Source organism: Apteryx rowi, unplaced genomic scaffold (assembly GCF_003343035.1).
Source record: "Apteryx rowi isolate R43461 unplaced genomic scaffold, aptRow1 scaffold_396, whole genome shotgun sequence".
Classification (NCBI taxonomy): domain Eukaryota; kingdom Metazoa; phylum Chordata; class Aves; order Apterygiformes; family Apterygidae; genus Apteryx; species Apteryx rowi.
In genome coordinates, this window is record NW_020450485.1 from 204,498 (window position 1) to 230,286 (window position 25,789).

Here is a 25,789-nt window from a genome sequence, read left to right on the forward strand (position 1 = left end):
GGAGTCTCATAGTTTGCCATAGAATCTCATGTTTCTATTTTAGAGAAGCAGTATTTTTGCGTTGGGAATATGACCTTATATAAAGAGTTTTTGAATGTACATTGAATGTTATTTTCACAGATTACAGAGATCAGCAATTTATTGAACATTAATGAGAATGCATATTAATACTAAATCAGGCAGCTTATATTTCCAAGTTCACAGACCTTTCCAGTCTGTGTTCTTAAACTGTCTTGGTCACATGTTTTATGCATATGATTGTACTATTATATTGAGTCACCATGAAATTCTTTGAAAATGAGTAAGCCATTTGTCTCGTTACTTTTGAAAACAATGCATACTTATGTACAGTGATGCAGTTTTGATATATTTTGCTTTATGAAGATGAGTTTAGTAATACAATTTTCATAAAAGTTTAACTTAGTGTAAGTCTTATTTTATGGTTTGCATGGCTGTGTGTACAGAATACCTATAAATAGTGTTATAGTCTGCAGACAAAGATATAAATATCTATTCTTGCCATTGCTGACTTTGTGAAGTAAAGTGACTTGTAGTCACATTATGGTCCTTGATGCACATGAGCTTTCAGCAGCTGTACTCTACATGTTTGCCACAAGAATCCTGCTGCTTTAGCCCTTCCCTGAATACCTCATTAGTATAAATTATGCTTTCTAAACTGCATCAAGTAACTCTCTTTTGTTTCATGAAAATCCCTACAGATTTTACTCTCTCCTGCTTAAGTAAGTAATTCTAAGGCAATTAATTTTCCCTTATCATTTCTTTTGCACAAATTGTCTACACCTCCACCATAAGGGATTCACAGGAGCTGGCAAGAGTGCCCTGCAGCTGAAGCAGTGGCAGAACTTGTGTAGGGAGCAAGCAAGAAAGGAGGAGGGCTGAGGAGGGAAAGCATTAGGAGCTGTCACCAGTTGAGGGAGAAATATGTTGCTGCACCCTCACTACTGGTATTGGTTAGACTGCCTCTTTAATATAGGTGAGCATGAAGAAAATCAAGCAGATGCAATTGGCTCCACTGACCTTTCTTTTCTGCTGCTCTATCTCATCTGTACCTGATGAGATACCAGCATTCAGCACATTATCACACAGCAAACAATTATGAGACAAACTACCTACAGACAATTATGAAACAAAATACCCACTGAGCAAGTTTTTCTAATCTCTATCCACTATAAATTGACCCTATAACATGACCCTATGGTGTTGCTATTGCCACCGGCACATTGTTGATGATGTTGTTGATGCTGTTGCCTCCATTGTTGCAGCTCTGGATGTTTTCGTTACTTGTATATAATTCTGTAAATATCCATTCCGCTTTTTAAATTCATTTAAGCTCTCAGCCTAACTGATATCCTGTGTCAGTGAGTTCCAGAACTGGGTTGTGCATTGTAAAGGACAAAATCTAGACTGCTGCATTGTTTTCAGTAGTGGTATGTATTGCTCATTTGTAAAAAGCAAGCATCATCCTTTGTGGTATCGTTGAGTCAGCACTGCTAGGTGTTCTTCAGACAAATATGAGGATGATTCTGATGGTGAGGCTGCCCCTTTCCTGAAGAGGTTATAAGGTTTGTAGTCAGGCTGGGAGGTGGGGAGCAGACTGCAAGAACACAGGCTTTGAGTCTTCCTGCTCTGTCCTGCCTTTTCTGTCGCCATGGCCATTGCTTGCTTTTTTAATGAAACTTCCCAGCAAGTGATACAAGAAACTTTTATAAGAAGTGCTTTTTACAGAGTGGCCAGCCTGACTGAACCAGTGAACTGTGGCAATCCATCCTGTGGGGAAGAAATAAGAGAGTGAGAAGAAAATAAGGGGTCACTTTGCCATGTGGCTTTGACCCACTGAGAAGGACCAGAGAGGATGGGAGCATGTGAGGGGGCATTTGTGTGCAAGTGACAGAAATGTGGGTAGGAGACAGACTGAAAGACAAAGGGAGAAGAGCTTGTGCAATGTGTGTGTGGAGTTCAAAGAATTCCAGTGTTGATTTTTGTGAAAGGAATGCAAATGTGTAGCAGAACAGTAGTCCAGGCAAGAGGTTATCAGCTCTGGGAGATGGATTTTGGAACGGAGAGATAAAATAGAGAGGAAAGTGAAGATATATTATCATAGAATGAGCCGCAAGTATTATTGACTACATCAGTGTCTTTGCTGAGGATGCATTATGCTGAATCTTGTGCAAATACATATTATAATCCCACTGTCCAAAACAGTTCCTCTTAGTTATCCAGAGCCTGTGTATCATTGGTACTAACTGTATGTGGAAGGACCATTAGTGTCTTCCACTCCATGAAACACAGCCAGAAATAAATCTCTGAGTTTCTTTGACTGACTTTGATAGACTATTCAGTCTGTAGCTGTTATTATCTCTAACTCCATAGGTCTACTTAAAATGGCTGTATTGACCAGAGGTTAGGGCTGGACTTATTACTTGAGTTTAGTTGGTCTTGCTGTTAACATAGCTTACTTTTGGGCTGTCATTTCTCTCTGCTTCAGTACTTAATTTGTAAAATGGAGACTCTATCCAAACAGGTCAGGCAGCCAACCAAAATTTGTGATCTCATAGGCTATTCCTGTTTGAAAGAGGAACTTGTTATGAATCAGGGTTCTTTTAGGGCAATTGTCTTTGCTTACTAAAGAATGAACAAAGATATACTTTCTCAAGCCTGAGAAGGATCAACTAAATAGAGATGATTTCTCACTTCATCTTTCAAAATGTCTCTATATTCAGAAGTCCACCAAATCTCTCAACTTCCCTGGGGCTAAATGTCTGTGTTAATTTATTTCTGAGCTCTTCTTTTGATTCTGTACCTGAACTTTTACTTGTGGGTGCACTCTGAGATTCATCATGAAATGGCATTCATCCTCTTTCCAGATTTCAAAAGGGTCTGGATCAGGTCCATACTATTTTCCAAAAGAAAAATAGCTGAATTTTGCCTCCCAAGTGTGAGATTTTCCAGAGATACAAATGACACAGGTAAAGGGTGGAACTGTGGTTCAAAGTGTGGCATAATTTACAACCTGTATCTCTTGATTTCTTAATTTGTAAGCTTTTAAAAATGCCCTTATGAATATATATGTTTTTGTGGGGTTTGTTCTATGTGAAAAGAAAATTAGAGTAATTCACCCTTTCCTAAACCTCTCCCAAATCTCAGCTTTTAAATAATTACATCTGTACATAAGCGCACTTCCTAGGTTTTACATAGTTTGCACTTGATAATTTGCCAGAATGAAGAGTTGCATGTTTGACAAGTTTTTTGCAGTAGAGGTTTGCACCTGAATATTCATTGTTCATTCTTAAGGATCTAATCTACCTCTGTATACGCATCTTGAAAAATCACCAGGATGAAGGAGCTGAGGGATGACACCATTAGTATGGATTTTTTCCCCCACCTTTCTGGAGAAGTTAAAGCAAATTTCACCCGCAGGTGACAACAAACTCTTAGAAACTGAGAATGCAGTCAACCCAGTATAGACAATGAAGTGTACAATAATGACAGCAAAACCATTTATGTGGCAATATGGAAAAGTAACAATCCAAAAGTTCTACAGGCAATCAAATCTCAGAAAACGCATGATATCTTTCTGAGAACTGCAAAACAGACAGCTAATGAGAGTGATTAGATGAGCAGAAAACCTCCAGTCTGAGGACAACCAAGGATTCCCCAGTAATTTATTTCTGAACTTCCTTTGCCCTGGTAAGAAGCTGATCTGCTTCCCTGATGGACATCTCTCCTTCATGTCTTTTATTGGAATGAACTCTAAGACCTAATTGCTGCATCCCATTGTCAGTCTCAGTAGTTCTCAAATGTATCAAATGCCCCCCAACCTTGCAGAATCAGAAGGGCCATACATGTGCTTTTGTACTAAGATTCTGAAACTGGAAATTGAAGATGAAATAGTGACTTATCACACACATTGCTGTGGGATTTGGTTGGATATGTAGTCTGTGCTGTGTACTTCGTCACAATGGGTAGGTTATTCTCCAGCGTATTTTAAACAAAAACACAGGCGAATAAACCAGATTTTTTTTTCAGCTCTTAAAATTAGTCAATTATATATTTATTTTTCTAGTCATTTGGTAAATTTCTTTGCTGTATAGGAATAATGTTACTGTTAAAATTTTTAGTTCAAAGAACAAATCAAAGTCAAATGTCTCCTTTTCTTCTTTCCTTTACAAGCAGGCAGGAGGGCTTTGAGATGTCCACATCCTATTGTTTCTCATCAGCAAAATATTCTTATGAATTTAGTAGCAAACGAGATATTTCTAGACCGTCTTACTTCTTTCTCAGAAATAATTCTGACTTGAGTCTGAATAATATTTAAACACATTAATAGTAAGTACTGTTGATTAGATTAGGTCTTTTGTAGTGTAATTATTATTAATTACATTTTTACTTTAACTGAATTATTTTATACAATCTGTGAAACAGATCTTCCAGACATGGTGGATTAAATAATTACAAATGAGCACTTGGAATATAAAGCACATTTTCAGGGCATGTTTGCTTTAATACTTCCTCCTTGAGCATATTAAGTGCAATTCAGTCATTAGATACATAGACATGGACAAAGTCCTTACTGTGTTTAAATTGTTACATTATTAAAAGAATATTTACTTAACTGTTTTGTTGTGTTTGGAAGTTTGGATCCTGTTTTCAGATGTGTTGCTTGTGTGTTAGAGAAGCACTAGAGATGGCGAAAAGCACTGTTCAAGGCTTGGTTAGTCTAGCGCTGGTGAAAGCAGCTGAGGACACTCATGAGGCAACTGGAAGAGAAATCACTTGTCAAGCCATCAGTTCTGTATGCTTCTTTGGAGGAACTGAGGAGAGTATGCTAAAGGTGTCCAGTGAATTTTAGCTAAAGTATACGGCTTTTATGTGTGTGAGCAAGAAAGTATGTGCGCAGACTTGCCAGATCTATATGTACTCCAGACCACAAACTGGACCTAAAACTCAATGTCTAGTATGTCTGTGCAGGATTCATCTGCCCTAAGTCTGAGCTATTAGCTTTCAGCTTGCTTTGTTGCAGAGGAACAAGCACCTAGAAAAAAATGATTTATCTGATTTACTGAAACACACATTTCCTTCCCATGGGCTATGAAGGGAAACCAGCATGACTAGCTCAGAGTGAGATGCCTAGCTTTTTGATCCTTAAGTTAAGAAAGATGAATGGCTTTCCTTCTTGGGTTACTGGTTTCTACTGGTTGGGTACTATTTGAGATGTCCTAGTAGGGTTTCTCACAGGCATGAGTTTTTTGTTTTTTTTTTAAATCCTACACTGAGGCAGAGTAATCTGCTGTTCTCTGGTCAGGTCTTTCTGAGAGGCCGTTGGGGCAGAAAAGGCAGAAAAAACAAGAAAAGAATCCACTATAGGAGTTTTTATCCTTTCCCCTCCTTCCTTTTAAGAATAAGGAGATGTTTAAAAGGATTTTCAGTCATTTCTTACCGTTTATTGCAGATTGTTCACAGAACCCTTGCAGCGATGTTGGGCTCTTTGGCAGCGTTAGCTGCTTTAGCTGTTGTTGGGGAGGTAAGTTATAAAATATAAGTGTTCACTTTGTTTCTGTGTATGATATCAAAAATTCTAGTGCTTACCCTGTTTTAAATGGCCACAAGATACAGCAATCTTTTTAAGAGACAGAGATGCTAGGACAGATATTGTGAAGGGAGGCATCATGGGGAAAAAGGACAGCCTAGGGTATAGACAGGGAGGGGAAAAAAAGTCAGTTGTTGCTATTTTGTTCTGAGTTTCAGGAAGCTAAGTACAGCCATTTCCAGCTTAATTCAGATTTACTTTAATACTATTATTTTCAATAATGTCAGGTTTCTAATCAAACCTAAATGGAAATGCACTGCCTTATGCTACCCTAAATAATTATACCTCATGCTTACACATTCTAATCCTTTTGGTTTTTTTCCCCCCAATTACTCTTAGTTGGTATTTAGTGAAACCTCTGATGGATTTTCTCAATTTTTATCATAACTGGTCACCATATCACTGTTGTTATGTTCCTTTAAATTCCTCCCAGTTTATTCACGGGTGAAGCTGAATGTTTCTGTTCTGTTAGCAAAAAGGAAATTGAGGTGTACCCTATAATTCGATTTTCATTTATTTCTGTAATGCTACAAAAGGAGCAAATAGATGAACCAATAGCCTAATGAAGGCATTTGATAATGACCCACTTAGATGCCAGCAGTACTTTGAATTAGTGATAATGATAATAATAATAATAAAAGAGTTCTTTTTGGGTGCCTTGTAGAAACACTTATTAATTTTTATCGTAGCTTATTTAAATGGCTCAACAATTAATTGGAGTTTGTGTTTCCATAGTTAATCACAAATTAGGTGTTCTGTGGTATTCACTGGTAATTGTATTTTTTGATTGCAGAGGCCAAGTATGGTCAAAGTGGTAGAGTGGATTGATTATGAGACACTGGCGCTGTTGTTTGGAATGGTAATGAAAATGTATCTTTTGCTCTAAATGTTTTGAAATAATCACATTCAATATCTAGTTTCCTTGTTAAACATTTTGTTAATTGTACTTTTATTGAGACATGTTAGGATGAAAATTTGGCCCTAGAGGGATTTATCAAAAACAATGATAATCAGACATCTGAAGGAAGAGAAATCTTTTAAATATGTTGATCTCTTTCTGTTTTTCATCCATAAAATCATATTGATAACATACTAAAAACATCCTTGAGGTCTATAAATGGAAAGACCTGTTTAAGTGCCAAGTATTATCACTCTCATTCATTTTGTTAATTTTGTTTACTCGAAACCTTCCTCAAACACACTCTGCTAGAAAAAGTGGTTTTCTTTGTCTTAGTCAGTGCTATGTTTGCAGCCAAAATAAGCAAACCAGAAATGGAAGAGAAATAGCTGATTAGATTGTAATAATATATCATTTTAATCACTTTGCCCAGAGCTATTTATGGTAAAAAGTGTTGTCCAAGTGTTATTAAACTGTAACACAAAATATGCATCGTACATAGACAAAATGCCATTATCTGTTGCAATCCTTAGCTTTTCTTATTTCCTGACACTGCTTTTCCACCCCCCTACCCTCGCCATGAAAAAAAACAAAACTAATGGGAGCAAAATGGAAGGACAGGAAACCTCCCGGAAGCGTGGGAAAATGTAGACAATTTTTGGAGCTGATATCTTCTGTACTCTATAGAGCATTACTGCAGAAAGCGCACACACAGTCATTAGCTTCTCTTGATTAAAGACATAAGGGAGATACACTGAGTGTTTAATGTATGATGCCTACTTAGTCATTACAAATAAAATTCAACCAGACTAGTACGACACCTCCACACCGTTTATATTGAGACCTAAATTTCAGCATACGATGTGCTAACAATAGGTATCTGACAGCTGTCATAGATATCTTGATATCAGGGTGATCAGATCCTCAGAAAAAACAAGACACAAAATGGTGGCAGATATGAAGGAATTTTGCTGGGACCACAAGCCACATGACTTTATTTTTGCATAATAATTCAGTTACAAGCTACTCTTTTTTTTCTTCATCTTTGTCGGTAGATGCTTTTGGTGGCCATATTCTCAGAAACAGGATTCTTTGATTACTGTGCAGTAAAGGTAGGCTTGTTTTGGTATTCTTAATCAGACCTATTACACCAAACACTATCTTTGATAAATCTTTCTTTATCGCACTATAAATGACAGTGGTCAAGTTGTAACTTGATAAAAATCTCTTAGGGGTGAAAGGAAGCCCTTAAAGTAACTATATTATGCAGGAGAAAGGCAAAGACCCCCAGTAAGGTATATCGACATGCGTATAATATCAAGCTGACTTGATATTATACTTACTAACTTACCCACTACTTACTACCCAGTAACTTACCCAGGACTGCTGTTCCTCTGTAGCTGAAATCTGTACTTACCCAGGCAGTAGGAGAGAGGAAATATGGGAACGATCATTAGGTTTGCAATCCTACATGGTTATATGGCCACAGACCTTTGTACAGCCGCAGAACCAAAGATTATACGAAAAGGGTAATTCCGATGGATTAGTTGCAGAGCAAGTGTCACCCATGGTTAGGGGCTCCTTCGCCTGCTGCATAGCTTTATTTTCTTAAGAGCAGTGGAAAGAAATAAATTGAAAAACAACCAAGACGACTGCTTTGAGCACAGCAGCCCCAAACAAAACAAAGGTCAGCACAACCCCTGCCTAAATAGCTGCCCAGAGGGTGCAGTCGGGACGGGGCTGCTTGGAGGATGGGGAAGATCTCCCAACACGTGGTGCGGGCGGGAAAGCTGAACTGCAGTAGCCCCTGCGTGCCAGCAGCCCGGACCACAGGGCCCTGCCATGCACCTGCTGCCGGCACTGAGGCACGCTGCCGTCTCTTCAGACGAGCTTCTTCCTCTGTATAATGGAAAGGTTTGCCCGCTTCCACAAAGTGTTTTGTTGCTAAATTAATTAACATCTCAGAGTGCGCTGTTGGAAGTGCATAGAGTATTAAATGCTCTGAGCTCCCTCTTGCCTCACCTTTGGGAAAGCTGTTAATCAATCATTTTTGAAAATTAAGCTGGAATGTTCTCGTCCCTTTATTTTGTTGCTATTTGTTTGGTTTCGTTAGGCCTATCGATTCTCTAGAGGCAAGGTGTGGGCCATGATTATGATTCTGTGCCTTATCGCTGCAATTCTTTCTGCGTTCTTGGACAACGTCACCACAATGCTGCTCTTTACTCCAGTAACCATAAGGTACTTTATTGTTACGGTTTTGGACTTAGTCTTTTATAGCTAGCAATCAGTAGTAGATATGTGTGCAAAACGCTTGTTTGGACTTTTGTTTGATCATCTACATGGCAATTAAAACTTCAAATGCATCTCTTGTAATAGGGTAAAGAGATAATGCTTTCAAGGGGATCAATTGCCTTTTTTCTTTTGTGTTGATAGTGAGCGCATATTTGAAGGCTGTTTAACTGCTTTGGCAGCTAACTATTCTGATTCGTCTCCATATCTGAACTGCAATAGCAAATTGCACCAAATGCTCCACAACGGATGATTTTTTTTCCTGTAAGCAGGCAGTTTTTTTTTTTTTAATTAAAGCTGCCTTGTCCTTTATTGGCTAATGTCTATATGAAATTTCAGCTTATAATTTATGTTTCAGGGTAGTTGTTATTCTTTCTAATACTAGTGACAATTAATGAACTAAACAAATTTCAGATTTCAAGTAAAAGTCTTGTTTTGGAATATGAGAACTGAATTTTATTCCTCCTGGTGATCACAATATTGGTACAGCCCCAGATTAATTCCATGATTTCAGATTAGATATTTGGGATTTTTATTAAGTAACAGTGAATTTAATTACTTCAGATTTCTGTAAATCAATAACATGTGATTTGCAATTACATTTACATTTTCATGTGTGATTATAAATTACTGTTTAACCTGAATTTAACCTGCATTTAGCCAGGCAAATCTGGTTAATCCTGTTCAGTTTCTGAAAAATCTAGGATGGTTTTAAAATGATCTGGAGTGATGTAATGCTTGCAGTCATTAACACATTAAAGTACACAAAATTCTATTAAGATATGCTCCTGCTTTAAAATTTTGTTTAAAGCAGTAAAGACCAATTTTGCAAGTGGAATTTATTCTAGATTGGGAAACAGCTGGTGAATGAAAGCTCCATTTGTCTTCTGTCTGATTAAATTTTAAAGAGATCACTTTGCTTTACTCCAGTCAATAATTTCAACTCTTGCAGTAAGCAGCATTGGAATTATTAAACACCAAGCTTTATTCAACTGTGTTGCAGAATGTTTTGAATTAAATATAATTGGGAATGCATTGCAATTCAGAGGTCTATGTATCATGAACTATGTTTATAGGCAGAGCTATGGTAGCATTTATTCTGTTTTATGCCAAATGAGTTTGTAACACTGAAGAAGGGGAAACTCAGTATGCAGGAAACATTTGTACTTTGAATTACTATCAAAACTAAGATAGAATCTGATCTCAGGAAGTAAAAGCAGATAATAGTCTGCCTGTTTCTGAAAACTTCATGCTGGAAGTCTTTTTGTTTTTATCTTACTGTCATTCTCTTCAGTCCTTGTCTACAGCTTCCCCTCTGCTGCTCTACACTCTCATTACCATGGAGATAAAGCTTGCAGAAAATTCTACTGATTCTATGACTATAGGGATTTAGACTACCATTAATAGGATGTAAAATATGATACTTGTTCCTCTTTGCATTTGGTAGTAAGCTGATAAAAATAACCAGCCATTTTTAGCTGTAGTTTATTTTTAAGATACTTTACTATTGGGAGCTGAAAAGGACTGGTGCTTGTTCCCAAGAGATTATATAGCTAGGGTAAGAAAACTGGAAAAGTTCAATCCTACTACACAGCTAACACATTAAGATTGTTTATGCTTGGGTCCTGGCATTTCTTAAGAGTACATTAGAGGTTCTTCCTTCAAACTATCACTAGGACCATCAAAAAAAAAAAATCAGTAAAGGAAATTTAAGATTATACTTCAAAACATTTGGAATTCAAGGAATGATGAAGTTAAAATTACAAGTACAATCATAGTATGGTCCCTGGGCCAGCTGTACTACAAAGTACCCTTCAACTGCATAATTTTCTGCTTTTAGGCAAGTAGTACATTTTTGTGCAGTTATTCTGGAGTTTTTATATACTGATATATGTGGCATCTGACTGTGTTTCTTCAGAGTTTCAAATTGACACTCTTGGTGACAGCGTAAGCTTATTAAGTTAAGCTTTGTGCAATGCACTCTTTTCTCTTTGAAATATAGGTTTTAATAATATAGATTTAGACTGAACCATAAAGTTCAGCTCTTCCTTCAGGGAAATGTGTGACACCACCACAATTGAAGGAAATCCTCAGAAAGCAATCTTACTGTCCATTCTTTCCCAGTTCCTGTATTATGTAGAGGGGCCAATAGTTTAAGCGTGGCCACTTAAAGGCCACTTAAGAGGTACGCTTATTTTATCTCTCATTCTGGCTCATTCCCACGGTCTGGCATGTTGTGGTGCTGGGGGCAGGTGGACAGGAAGACCTGTGTCCCACCTATCTAGCCCTGTGGGGAGAGTTGCTGAACCCAAAAGGTTCAGACCTCCGTTGCTGCCCATATTCTCCAGTATGGTTTGGCCGTGTTTGCCATGGGAGGCTCTGTTTCCTCCAAGCGCGGCAGAGGGGAGAAGGCACCACATTTGATAACCCATGGAAAAGAAAGTAGTGTGGACTGTCCCTCTTGGGTTCAGGTCCTTGCCTCATCAACGGCTTTGTCTAGCTCCAGGTGAAGATGGTTACTATAGTAACTCGATTTTGTTTAATAAAAAACAGCCTAGTGTTTATGACATATACCCAGGGTGCAGGTGCCAGAATCACCTTGGCCTCTGTGCTTGCATTGGAGTTACATTTTGGTAAGTGTGACCAGGAATGTGTATTGTTCCTTATTCCAAAGCCTTTAGGCATGAGCTCAACAGTAAGCATTGAATGGCATGGCCCGAGTTTCAAGTCAAACATGTGCTTCAAAAATGAGCATATTGCACAGATCTGTGTATAATTGTAATCTGTGTAAATTCAAGTAATCTGTGTGCAGATTACTGGGTGCAAGTGGGCTCTGAACTGAAAAGGATCATGAGGTTACTGAGTCAATCCTATTTACCAGAGCACTTCAAGATGCTGCTTCTTACTGAAAGCTATATTTTTACCAAACATGAAATATGCCTACTAACCTGTTTGGTCCATGAGCTGTTAAAAACATATTTGAGGTTTGTTTAATAACAAAGAATGTAAATTTTCTATTCTTCCTGCATTGCAAATAAATCTAGAAATACACAAGATCAGGCTTTAGAAAAAGGAAAAAAATGGGAACAGAATAGACTGGGTAAACCTAGGCTGAAAGCTGAGGTCACTGATGAATGATTCATGGCTAATAGGTTGCCTGGATGATCCTCTAATATTGTTCCCCACATGAAGGTTAATAACTGAGCCTGAGAGCAGAGTCTGCGATCACCTGGAATAATTTTCCATAGGTCAGTGTAACTTAGGGAACATGGTTGAAAAAGTCGTATGACACTGAGAATTAGGTTTTAAATTTGAAATACAGCTTTCTCAGTAGTCCAACTCTTGTAATCATTTGGTACTTTTAATGAAATGCTTTTTTAAAATGTGTCAATATCATTTCAGTAACTATTGCAATATAAATGTAAAATAGCTACATTTTTTGCATTTATATCGCCATAATTACTGCAGCACATATAAAATTAAAACATCAACAATACACACATGCACACATATAAATACAATGTTTAACATCCTGCAATTTTTAACTGAAAGAAGTGTATTTTGTAAATTTTATAAATTTTAAGGTTTAAGGTAATTTAATAAAAGGCTAAGATATTAATTTCATTTTCTTTATATTGCAGGCTATGTGAAGTACTTAATCTTGATCCTAGGCATGTCCTGATTGCAGAAGTAATCTTCACAAATATTGGAGGGGCTGCCACGGCTGTTGGGGATCCCCCAAATGTGATTATTGTTTCAAAGCAGGAGCTGAGGAAGGAGGTATGTATAGCATTGTAAGCTGTTTTGCTACTAAAATTAAATACAGATGTGATTTATGCAATGTGACATCTTTATTTCCCCCAGACATCCATATAAACACAACACAATCCACTTGTTCTGCCACACTATTTCTTCCTCAGTAGGACAATCAGACAGAACAGAGTGATTTTTGGGGGGGAAGGGGGGAAACTGTGATGAAAAATAGACTTTATGATATGGACTGAGAATAATTGTTTTCTTTTCTTTATTTTGGGGGCTTTGCTTGCCAATGGTAAAATGAAGAAAGAAGCAAAGCAAAGGCAGGGTATGAACAGAGGGTAGCAAAGTGAAAAAAGAGAAACAGATGTGAAAAGAAAGATGAAAATCCAAGCTTCTTTTTTACAATGGTTCTTCTCCCAAAAGTTAAATATACTGAGAACATTCATTCCTTTTTAGAGCTTATAAGACAGAACTAACTGTGGACGTTTTTGGAGCGTTCGCACGCACACAGACCGCAGGAGGTGGCACGCGCACAGCGAGACATGGCATTGCTTTCTGTGGCACCTGTCACACACAACTCAGATGCCAGCTGAGACCTTGTCATTTGACAGGCGTCCACCTGGACGGAGGGGGAGAGGAGAACAGCGGCTCCTCCCGTGTAGCACAGGCCTCAGCTGGCTCTTAGCTCCTGCCAACATTTTGGTAGCCCCAGAGCATAATGAGACAAATTTAAATTCCTGTTCTTGGCTCTCCTATTGAAGAACCAAATTGCTTCATTTTGCTGGCTGGCTTGTGCCAAAGGGGAGGCTCCAGTGCCTGGTGCCGGGCTGAACAGCGGTACTCCCGAGCCCTGAGAGCTGATGTTTCAGAGCCCTGCTGCCCCTCCCACCTGCATTCAGGTGGGTAGAGCAGCCGCCTGCAGACTCCCTCCTTCTCCATGCTGGATTCGGGGGAGAGCTGCCACTTGCACCATTTTCCCATGCTTTTTCTGTGATGCTCGTCACTGAACAGGAGGGCTGCTTCTGGGCGCCTGGCAAGTCCCCTCCCACCGCGCTTCCCTCGGGGGCCTTTTGTGCGTCACCAGACTCCAATGCTCTGGGGAGGTTGGGGGGCTCTGCCCAGGCAGTGAGCAGCAGCCCCTCCTGGCACAGCGAGCGCTGCTGTCCTCCTGCCCTTTCGCAGGGCTGTGCCAACAACCATTGGCAAGGCAGCACGTGCAGCGGTGTAATGGGCTAGCCTGCAAGGATGCCGCACGCGTGTTTTCCGTTTTGGCCGGGTTTTATGAATCCCAAATGGTTCCTCAAAAAATGCCATGAATAACTTTAAAGAAACTCAATGTAGTGTACAGATTAGTGCAAAAATAGCTGTGCAAATGTAATATAAAATATAAATAAATATGCAAAAATATAAATATAAATGTAATAGCTGGGAAATGTAATATAAAATTCTAGATTTTTTTAATTGGAGACAATTATGTTACTATTGTGCCAAAAAAGGATCTCTCTTAACTAACCAAATATTCTCAAAGGGAATTAAGTACTGTCCAGTTAGTAAAATGTCTTTGAAAGTTCATAGTATAAATACTATTAAATGTTTACTTTCAAAATATTTGAAAGGTGCTACTATAACAGTTTAGTTGGATGATGACTTTGGTGACTGTAATATTCCTGGGTGATGGTTTTGATAGTTGAATTTTACATTTTTGAATATAAAATCTATGCAACTATTTCAACCTTCTTTTCAAAAGAGAATAATTAGCACCTACCACATAGGTCATTTTCCTAAATACTCAGAAAATCGTCATCTCTGTAGAACCTTTAGAAGTGAGTATAAACAAGGGAAGCAATTAAGCAATCAAATTGAAAGAAAATAATTTTACAGTTTTCTTGAATGAGATGCTGATAATTTTAGGAGGACTCAGATGTATAAATACTCTAGCAAATATGACATTTTAGCAAATTCACTATTTGAAACAAGCATAACAAGTTTCCAAACATTTTCAGTCTTTGGATTCTTTTCGTATCTCTGTTGCATCAATGGGAAAAAGATGTAAGCAAATAGATCAAATCCAACACAGTGCCACACGACTTGTACTTTTTCATTCCTATGGTCTCATCTCTTATATCTATGTATGTAAATAAAAGACAGTCAAAGACATATCCTTGGCTCTGAAGCTAAGTGGCACAGTCTGGCTTATGTCCTCACTACTTAGGGTTCACCCCCTCTAAAGTAGATTTGCATTGGAGGGAGCTAGCTGGAGGAGCTGGATAAAGCCAAGGGTGAAGGCAGGGAGAAGGCTTGTACGTTTGCCCTCTTACAGTCTACACTGTTGAACCAACAGCTCACTTCCTAGTTTTGTCCACCTGCTCTAGGGACCACTCTTTTATTCAAAAGAAACATAGCCAGTCTTGCCTTATTTCTGAGACTAGATCTGGCAGTAGCTGCTGTGAGGAAGCTTTATCTGATCAAACCCAAATTTGTGTTTGAAATGTATGGAAAGTCTATGCTATATTTGTACCAAGCAAAATTTATTCTTTTTTTGTTTTCCACTTTAAAATATTTCAGAGCTAAAAATTCTTGAATGTAAGCAATTATTTTAATAGCTTTCTGGAAACAGCACTACATGTGTTATTGTATACTATCACTATGTTTCCTACCGAAAATAGCTGTTTTTTCCTCTTTTTAGTATTATGGACATGCTTTTCCCATTCTAGAGAATTTTCCTAGTTGATATTTTCATTGAAATTCTTTTCTGTATCACCTTACATTTCTTTTTCAGTACTATTTACATACAACTAAGTACAGGAGTGTTTGGACAACTGCCTCTGTAGGAGCCTGATAGCGTATAGCACTGTGAAGATGTTAGGTTTTCCTATTTTAGCAGGTTCCATCAGAAGGCAAATCTTATCAGTCTTCCTGAACTTCACTGTTGTACATTGACCTCTAAAAACAGCCTAATGAGACATTATGCAAGTCTACACTTTCTTGGGAAACCTGTGTTTGTTAAATCAAAACAAAATGAAATGCAGCCATGTTACTTTGGGTGTTATTGGGTTATAGTGTTAGAAATGCTTTACTATTTATTTACGGTAGTGCTGGAGGGATATTTTCTTCCCCAGGTTCTGGGGAAAACTTGTGTCACATTACAAAAAAATTTTGTGAAAGGTTTATTTGAGTAAAAAAGCTTTTTGTTACAGCTTAGTCATTAAAATGTACAGATAAGCTTGTTTATTTGTCTTGAGTTGCAAATAGATGCCAAAAGAATTTTTTCTTTGTAGCAGTGTTTAATTTATAACACCAACATATTCTCTACAATCATGCTTGGAATCAGTGGAACATTTACATAACAGTAGAGGAAGATTTGCTTGTTCTTAGGTTGGAGTAGGAAAATGTCTTACAAAATAGCATTTATGTTGCAATATTAGGCAAGGAAAATGCTGAAAATAAGAGATTTCATTAAGAACAAATGGAAAACTAATTCAGTGAGTACAATACTTTGTCCATGTTCTTTACTTTTTATTACCTTCAGAGTATTGTTACTGGGTTGCCATTGTTTTCAAGGTATATTTTTGTCTTGAAGAGGTCTGTACTTTTGACTTTCCATTTTTATATGCACGGTATGGCACATTTGAACTAGTTATTGCTTTCAGAAAGGCTAAACATTAAGGCCTTAATTCTTGGGATCTTTCCAAATATCTAGTCAGATATTTGAAATCAGAAGTCACTTGGGCCCTAAGCTTATAGGCTGTGATTACAAATTCTTTAGAGAAGGGATGGTGAGTAGGTCTCCAGAGCAAAATGATGGAACACAGTGTGTACTAGTGTGTCTTGCTTTAATCTGTCTAGAAGAGGTAATGATAACAGTGAAGACAGTGTTAGCCTGTGCTAGCCCCTGGATTATAGCCTCTTGAGGAACCTTGCTTATGTACTCCGGTTGTTAGTGTATGATAAACTTGTACTGTTGTATCTTTGCGATTATTGCTCCCAGACTTGGGCTACAGTCAACCCCTGTGACAAAGGAAGGGCTGGCAGAGAGGCTACAGAGCAAAACACACTCTGTATTGGTTGAGACCATCTCGTGTGGTCATTTTGGAAGTAACCCTGAGGAAGCTTCATTCAAGTCTCATTTACCATTTAGATTAATTGATAAACAGGGATTAGCTCGATACGTTCCAGAAAAAAACAAATGCATAGAAATGTGACGGGCTTCGGCAGTGCACTGCCCATTTGGCTTTTCAACACATCCTGCATACATCAGATTCAATAGGTGGGCATAGATCATGTGTGTGACATGCTGAGTGGAGCAGAACAGTTTTGCGAAGGCCCACTGTGCATGTACTGTACATTTTAATTGCACGTGCCCACTAAGGTGGAGGTTCCCAAGTGTGTCAGATTTACTATATATATGCTGCAGTTTATTCACTGTTCTCTGAGGATTTTTGGATATCCAGCAGCCCACTCACAGTTATTCCTGCCATTCAACTGGAATTTACAGGCAAATGAACAGCCATCAGGTTCTTCTGTTGTGCTTTTCAGATGTTTTCAGTCTTCATGCTGAAATTTACCATGATGCAATATTAGTTGGCTATATTTTATGAAAAATCTGGTATGAACAATTTATGAATAAAAGTAGACAACCTTGAAAAATGGAAGAGAGAAAGTACTATATATGATTCTGTAAAGGCATTTCAAGCACTGCCAGATTGTGAAATAGATTCCCGTAATTTACTGGGCTATTTTTGTTGCGTTTGCTGCATACAAGCTCCATAAAATTTTTAATCAATTTGTAAAACTCCTGCTCATTTTGTCAGTGTTTCATTGATTCCTTTTCTCAAGAAATATGAAATCCTAGGTAATGCATACAAAATAAAATCCATGATTTTATGGCTGATTTCACAGACTTTTTCCAACCTCTGCGTGTAGTAATCACTAAAGAATATAGTGCAGGACAAAAAAGGGGTTCATCAGTGTCTCAGATGAGCATTATCCTCATGTAAATGTGTTAGACCACCAGTGCTTTCTGGTTCATTGACTTCATGTGCAGTTACTCCTTCTGAGACAACGTGGACCATAGTCACTTCAACTCAAGTAGAAGGCATGTCTAAGCCAGTGTAGAAACAATAAGTTATTCTAGTTCTTCCTTGTTTTATTACTTTTAAAAATTAAATAAAGGACATTTTGACTAGAAATACAGCATTTTGTTCCCTGAATTGTTGTACTTAACTATAATTTTTGCTTTTTCTTTACTCTAAAATGGCAGATTTATTCTGGAGAAGTTTGAATTACTAGAATTTAATTTCATATCTCCATAAATAGTCAAAAAATTTGCCAGAGACCAGGAAAATGGAACGATAATATTTTAGGAAAACAGTACGACACTTCCTCTCAATATGAAATTGATATATTTGACTTAGCATTTAAAACCACAAACCAGGCAGAAATACCCATTCTCTTTCAGCTTTGGACCTGTAGGCATGGGAGCCTTTAGGCTGTCTTTCTAAAACAAAATCTTTAGATTTTCTTTGTCATCTGGGGAACAGGAGAAATCTAACACAATCAGCATAGCCTCAAGTAAGACATTTGCAGCATAGTATTGTATTTATCTGATGGATTGAAATCTCCTGGAAGAAAAGTATTTCTTGCCTATTGTGCATGCCAATTCTATTTCAGTCTATTGTGTAAGAAAGAGAAAATCTTTATGAAAATGACATTTTGTTGAAGGCAGCAGACATGTGGAGCACTTTAATGTGTTTGTATAATGTTGAATCCTGGCCTCAACAGTGTAGGCAGTCAGTGCAGAGGACTCATGAGGTACAAAGTGTGATCCATAGTCACATAGGGAATGCATGTTGGCTGTGTAGAGATGTTGCATGCCCTAAGCAGGGTGTGGGAAATGGAGCATGAGCAACAGATAAAGTAACTGTGCCACTTCCTTGGGATCCTCCACTGCATCATTTATGTAGGTGGTACAACATAAACCCCCTCTAATGGAGCAGAGGGATCAGGAGAGAGGTTGAGGATCTCCGTCACAGTCATATCTCTGCTGGAGTAACACAGCAGTGCATTGCCCCTTCCAGAGGGGCACTCTTTCCTCCTCATTCCATTCTCTTTACTCTTTTCTGCTTTCCTATTTCGAAAATAGGAATGGTATCCCAAAGTCCTTCAGAAATTGCCAGTTGATAACTAGTTCCCTGACAATATGAGGTGTGAAAGCTGCCTGCCCCATCTCTAAAAGCATAGTGTGTGTGCTGAAGAGCAGCCGGAGCATTGCACAGGGAGCTACATGCCCGGGCCAAAGCATCAGAGCGAGCAGTCAATTGTCACCATGAGTCCTTCTTATAGAGGCACAGAAGTGATGGTACTTGGCAGTCCTTAGCCTTCTGATGGCTACAGGGTCCAAGTCATCCATGGCTAGAGATCATCAGGATCCATTTTCACTTACTGACTCTTGTAGACCACTGCAAGGAGGAAATGGGGAGAAAAGCCAAGAGGAAGGGACTGGAAGAGAATTGAATCCAGCCTTGCACTATCACAGGCAATACTATCATACAAGTCCTTTCCTCAAATAAACACCCTCCATGTTAAAAAACAATTTATTTCAGCTGAATTGGAAAGCTGTTCTGCAATTGCAGCACGGTAGCCTGCTTTCTTTTTTCCCCAAGGATCTCAAAAATAAGAAAGATCAAGGAGATGTTATTATGAAGTTTAACAAGATCCTGAATCTCAGCCCAATTACACTCTTTGAAAGCTTTGAAAGCTCCTGGGTAGGATGCCAGAAAAGAAGTAGACAATTTTTTTCTATTGTGACAATGTCCACAAATCATTCTTAAGACTCATCTAAGTCAGCTCTTATGCCATGAAACTATGTTAATCCTCATTTTTAAGAGTACTGTGATCTTCATCTCCATTCAATTCCTTTCAACTGTCAGTCAAACCTGAGATCTCATTAACCTCAGCATTTTAGTTTGTCTTCCTGATTGATGTGATTTTCCTTTTCGTAGAGAAATCAGTTTTGTGGGTTTGAAGTGGCACATTTCTTGTGCTGTATTTCTGTTTGAGAAGTTTCGGCAATGCAACACTTCAATAAGAGGCATTGTTTCTCTTTGAAATTGGGGTGATATTCAAAATTTAGAGGCAAGCAACTCTGTATATCTGCACTTGTTTGCCATGAGCCACTTCCTGAAGTTTATGTTCTATTAACATATGAAGTGAACATTAATATCTTAAGCTCCAGAGTCTCCAGTGATTCTTCAGGTTCTTATTTCTCTTTTTTATTTCCTGCAGTAGCAATTAGCTTTATATCTGAGTATCTCTACAGAGAATTCCTGTCAGCATATTCTGCCTGATAGCTGGCTTATTCTTTTTTGACAAGGGTACATTGCTGTCAACCTAAGAAAAACTTCACGTGTACCTCACTTTTTAAGACCAGATGGAATGCAAAAGTAATTTTCCTCATTCTGGTAATTCTGGGTTGAATATATTCTGACCAGCTCTAATGACCTTATTGCTCCTCAGCCAGCTGTTTCCCACTTATTCTGTTTTTCAGAGGACAAAGATTTTTCCAGTCAGATTTAGGCATTGTTGTTTTGGCTGGTGTTGCTTCAGTGTTTTTACAGCTCAATTCCTTTCAGCTTCCTAGCTCTCTTCAGCTCATTTTAGAGACCAGAGGAAACTGAATGCTTATTTCTAATACTTTAGAACTTTTTAATGGCACAATCTAATACTTTAGCAACTTCCAAATGAAGGCCAGTTCACTTTGGTTTTCAGGCTTCTTATTTTTCCAGACTCTTGGGTAGCATTCTCTCTTGCTCTCTCTCTTTTTGTTTTTCTTTTTGCCATAATCTTACAGGCAGCCTGTATATAAATTAGACTAACTGTCCACATTAAATGTCTGTAATTAAGGAAATATATAAGGGGGTATTGCGAAAGGAGTGATGCACTTCACTCGTAAGAGGGAAGGAGCACTACGTTTATTGCAGTAAGACAGAGACTTAACAAAGTTCAATCGTAAATAAGAACGATTTAACGAGGTTCGATTGGCAAGGTTCACTCAGTTATTTACTACATGAAGGACAGGGTCAGATCCATGTGCAATGGAGACCCTCCCTTTGAGTCACGAGGTTCAGACTGGACCCCCTTGCTTTCCAGACTTCCCCTCGGAAGAGCCTGGGTGCAGCTGGATCCAATCCTAGTCCCAAACTTGGTCAACGGCTTATGCCTAAAGGGATTATGTGCACAATTAATCAGAGATATAATTCAGCAAAGTTTCTCAAAGTTCACAAAAGTTCAGCATGCTATTAATCACTTACCGAGGATCTGTCACGGATAAGGAATCTCTCAGCCTCGAGGAATAACCTTGAGAGGTGTCCCTGCTCAAGAGGAGGTTCTGCAGTGCAGCCCACTGCCATGCAGGAGAGCTCAAGGGGCTCTGGGCTGCCCCCTCTTTATGCAGGGGGGGAGATGATTGACTCATAGTCATATTTGCATGCTAGATGGGTCTTAGTTGGTGCATGCTTGATTAGCCCCTGTCTACGTGCTGTTTACAGGGAGGTCAGGTTGAGGGGGAGAGAGCACATTGGGGGGTGGGGGTGGGGGAAGGAGCACACCGTCATGGGGGGATATGCACTTTCTGTATTTTGCGGGCAGGTCTTACAAACACTGACCTTTTGTTTGCAGAATTTTATTTTTTTCTTTCATGGCTATTCATAAATTTCCTAGTTTATGAATACTGATTTCATCCTCCATAAAAATATCTGCTGTAGGTCTGAATCTTGTCTTGATGCCTCTAGTACATATCCAGGCCAATCTTTCTGAGCATTCATAAAACTGATCTGTATAGTTTGTTCTGCAGAGGTGTCAGATGTCTGACTGGCTGACCTATTAAGTGGGCAAACTGAGCAAAAGTATATTATTTTCTTTTATGATAACATGTTTTTCCTCCATATCTTAAAATAAGCTTATTCCAGTTCCTAAAGATTCTTCTTTCTGATCCATAAAAGATATGCAGTATCTGGGTTATAATGAAAAGTCAGTAAATGAACAGGTATGCAGAATTTCAGCTTTTAGTGGCTGGAGAGTAGAAGAGGTAAGGAATCTACTATTAAATAGCAACTTAGTATGATTTTCTTTAGCCCATGTAGCAGAAACCTATATTTTAATTCTAATCCCAGTTCTGCATATTTATGCTTGAGATTTATTTAATTGTGCCTATCTGCAACCTAYGGATTTTTTTGCAAAAGAACACTGGATCTGGCTATGAATGTTCTTTATGACTTTAATCAGTGTCTTGTGTCACAAGTATTGTTTTATTATGCCCTACAATGCTATAGAGAAACATTTTTTCCTCTTTTAAATCAGAGACATTTCAGCTGGGACATTTCCACATAAATAATTTTAGTGGGAGAAAATATAGAAGAACACGTGTATTTCAGGTAGTAAGTCCCCAATAGTCTTAACACACAGAAGATAAGTAGCAGCTGATGCTGAATGGAAAGGTGGCCTATAGGTCCTTCTACCGTCCCTGCTACCTATAGGTAGCACACAAATATTTGGTAAAAGACAGGTCATTTTACAACGTAGAAGAGCCACAGAGAGGCTCTGTGATTTTCTAGGGTCTTGAGAAGACAGTGGATGCTTTAGGAATTCAGTTTGGACAACCTGAGTTATCCAATGCTTTGCTCATGCTTTCTTCCAAGCATGACAGAGCTGCTGTGTAGGGATCATCAATTCAGAGGACCTCTGCTGTGAGCATATACGGCAGCTCCTTGCTACCAGAGTACCCTAGACCTGACCCCCCTTAAGTCTGATGATGGACAGACAGCCTCAGAAAATCCCAGCCCAAAGGCTAACCTTGATTCACTGCAGTATATGTGATAGAGAATTATGGAATAATTGAGTTGAAAGGGGCCCCGAAGATCATCTAGTCTAACCTCCTGCTCAAAGCATGGCTAACTTCAAAGTAAGGTCAGGATGTCACTGTTCATTTTTATTATTTAAAGCAATAGCTTTTTAATATAGTCCACTTAACATTTTTGAGAACCCCTCCATGGAAGAATTTTTTTATGCAAACTGTAAAGAAATGTGTCCATCTTTTAAATAGGCAGAAAAATAAACAGACTATTGACATATATTTTTGTTGTAGAAGAATATTAGAGAATTTAGAAGTAATGCCGCTTCTGATAGAATTAATGTAAAAATCATTGTTGTTGCCAGTTTAAAACAAAAGCTAGTCACTAACATTTAATTATTTCTGTGGTTTAAAGTGATTTAAAATGAATTTAAAATGATCTAAGTGATTAAAGTGAGATTTAATGTTTCAGTTTAGTTTTTTAATGTTTCAGGAACACTGAATGTTTTAGAATAACTCATAATGCTATTTTTGAGTTCTCTGAATTAAATTGAAATGTGTTTGGTCTCCCTGAAACAGACAAATTATAGCATATGCTGCACTTAGAATTTACATTATTGCTTTATATTTATTAATGATTGGTAAAGTATGTATAGTTGATAATTTTCCTTGTAGGTAATATAGGAAAATAACTGATTTTTAATACAGGTTTTCATTTTCATTTCCAGGGATTGGATTTCGCAGCCTTCACAGGGCATATGTTTGTTGGCATTTGCCTTGTTGTTCTGGTCTCCTTTCCTTTTCTCAGACTTCTTTACTGGAACAAAAAACTTTACAATAAGGAGCCAAGTGAAATTGTTGGTGAGTTTGAGCATGGAAACATTTTTTTAAGCACCAAGTTGAACATGTTAAATATAAACTAAATAGTGTCTACTATAATGCTGTCCTCAGATGGAAGTATCTGCTCCCATTCAGTCTCTGAATATTTATTATTTACAAATAATTTAGAGTTGATTTTTAATCATGATTTTTTTCTGACTTTTAGAAATGGATTTTTTCTGGTGCTAAGATGTGTGGTTGACACAGATTATTAAATACTTTACACTATTTGTGGGGATATTTTGCATCATTTATAGCCATAGGCTTGAATCCCACTGTATTCTGTATTGCCATTGTTAATGTCTGGTCGAGATACCAAGTCCACAGCTTAGCTTTAGAAATATCCCAAGTTTCCCAGGTTCTTCTGGCAGGTGTAGTGCACTGATGCATCCCCTCGCTGCTCATTTTCTCTGACTGAATCCTATCGGCAGTTCTTTCCCTCTCTGTAGTCAGTGAAGGACATTTCTTCAAGAGAAGAACAACTTTTCAAATTCTTTCCAGCTTGCCTTTGCAATTCTTCCAGCCCTACCTTTCTCTGGTATATAATATCTATGATTCAGTTAGACCCAAGCTATTTTATTTCTCTCTTGGCTTGCTCACCTCAGTAGTTCCTAGAAGCCTTGGTAAAGCTGTTTCCACTAGCCTTTTCAATGTTTGTTAAGTATGTTGCTCCCTTTTCTCTTAGTGCTTTCATGCCTTTCTATTCAGAGGTTTTGAAATCTTCATCATTGAAAGGCTTCTATTTCAGTGGTGAAACTCAATAATAACCCAAAATGTCCACAATCTCTTTATGAGGTAAGAAACGATTCACAAAGTATGACACACCTTGTTTGATTTCATAGCAGGCTTTGTACAAAGGTAACTAAGTAAAATGGTCTCTTTCCCAGGAAAGATGGTTGTTCATTTTTGGCCACTGGACTTGGGATGCAGGCTTTCACTGACCATGCAGCAGATGTTTTAACGTGCTGTATGACATCTCTGAAACAATGTGCATGGGGTCTGCTTAGTAGGGGGAAGACAGCTTTTGATATACTTGGTATAAAAGTCACTGCCATGAGAACCTGGTTGTTTACTTTTTTTTGTGTAGAAGATCTAGGGGGAAAAAAAGTCATTCACTTGACTGTATGGTGCATATTTGCAGTGTAGTTGCTCAAAGCTGAATGAGTCCTCCTCGGCTTCCTGTGTAACCATTTGTGATCACAAGGTGGGAAAGGGAGGGTCAGATACCGGAGTAGAGAGACACTCAAGGTTTGTGAGGGGTTAAATAGGGTAGATTTAATAAAGGACTTGCATCCCAAGCTGCACTGAGAGCCCTGGGAACTGTGCAGAAGGGTCACTGATGGAAGGCTGCTGGATGCACGGGTTGGATGCCCAGGCAGGACTCAACTTGTTGTAAGGGCCCACTAGAACTATTTCCTTATCTCAGCTGTGCTAACCTGAAGTAGCTACTGGCTGGGAAGCAGCTAGACATTGTTGACAAAATGGAATATGCATGTCTGGCCTTGATGGGAATTCAGTCAGTGTGTAGAGAGCACATTCTGGGGCTGCTATTATGTAAACTGCCAGTCTCTGACTCCTTGCCAGATCTTCCGCAGGTGTTCTCACTGCACCAGTGGAGAAAGACAGGCCCTTTTAAGGCCTGAACAGGTCAGATGTATCACACCCGAATTCTTATTTTCCTCTTTTGACTGTAAAGGGACTAACTCAGTATTAGAGGTCTTCATGGTAGGCACCTAATCTGGGCAAGATGAGTATCACTTGTAGTGATTGGCCTTGTTCTAAAGAAAATTGGCTTTAGGAGCAGGGTCTTATTAGAGACAAAAAGTGCCTGTCCTCTCCTCTGTGGATTATACCATGTCTCTTGAATCTTATCTGTAAGGAAGGTCAGAGGGAGACTCTGCCATTGAGAAAGTTGGATCTTGTGCAGACCCTTGGTTTTGAGGGATGTCAGTGCCCATTCAGTAAAAGGTGAACTCAGCCTATCTATCTGTTCACAACCCTAGGGGCCAAAGTCCTTCTCAACATTAAGAATCAAAGAGTTTTTGAGGTGTTCTAGAGGTGATATTACCTAACTATTTTCTAAGAAAATTAAGGAGAATTTTCCTTCTATATGCATGCTTGGTAGAAGATAGACATTTGCATTGTTGTGCCTCTGTAAAACAGGTAAGGCTTTCTGCACCCTTAGGCATTTGATCCTAAGAGAAAGAGAAATAAAGCAAGGAACTCAGCCCCCAAAATGTCAAGATATTTCCCTGTGACAGTGCAAAATAAGATTTTCAGAAAGTCCATCAAGAATCTTCTTCCCCAATTTTTTGTAGCAGGGATGATGATGCAAGAAATCTTCCTTACCTGGTAAATAAATCCATTGACTAGGTACTTCTGGCTGAAAGAGAGAAAAGGCTTTATTTTCCAGTAGACAAAATGACCGGACACTTCTGGCTCACCTGTATATACTACATCTGTATCCATTCAAATAGATGGTTATCTTGGGTGCCAAAAATGCCTTTAG

General features: G+C 38.5%; 1 protein-coding gene across 1 annotated transcript in view; it reads left to right on the plus strand.

Moving 5' to 3' along the window:
- Window positions 1-25,789, plus strand: part of OCA2 (OCA2 melanosomal transmembrane protein) — a 222,030-nt gene that overhangs the window by 91,622 nt on the left and 104,619 nt on the right. The window contains exons 10-15 of the mRNA XM_026074701.1: window positions 5,471-5,542; window positions 6,402-6,467; window positions 7,562-7,618; window positions 8,620-8,744; window positions 12,437-12,575; window positions 23,130-23,262. Of these exons, the coding sequence (XP_025930486.1) occupies window positions 5,471-5,542; window positions 6,402-6,467; window positions 7,562-7,618; window positions 8,620-8,744; window positions 12,437-12,575; window positions 23,130-23,262 (592 nt within the window). The remainder of the gene's footprint in view (window positions 1-5,470; window positions 5,543-6,401; window positions 6,468-7,561; window positions 7,619-8,619; window positions 8,745-12,436; window positions 12,576-23,129; window positions 23,263-25,789) is intronic.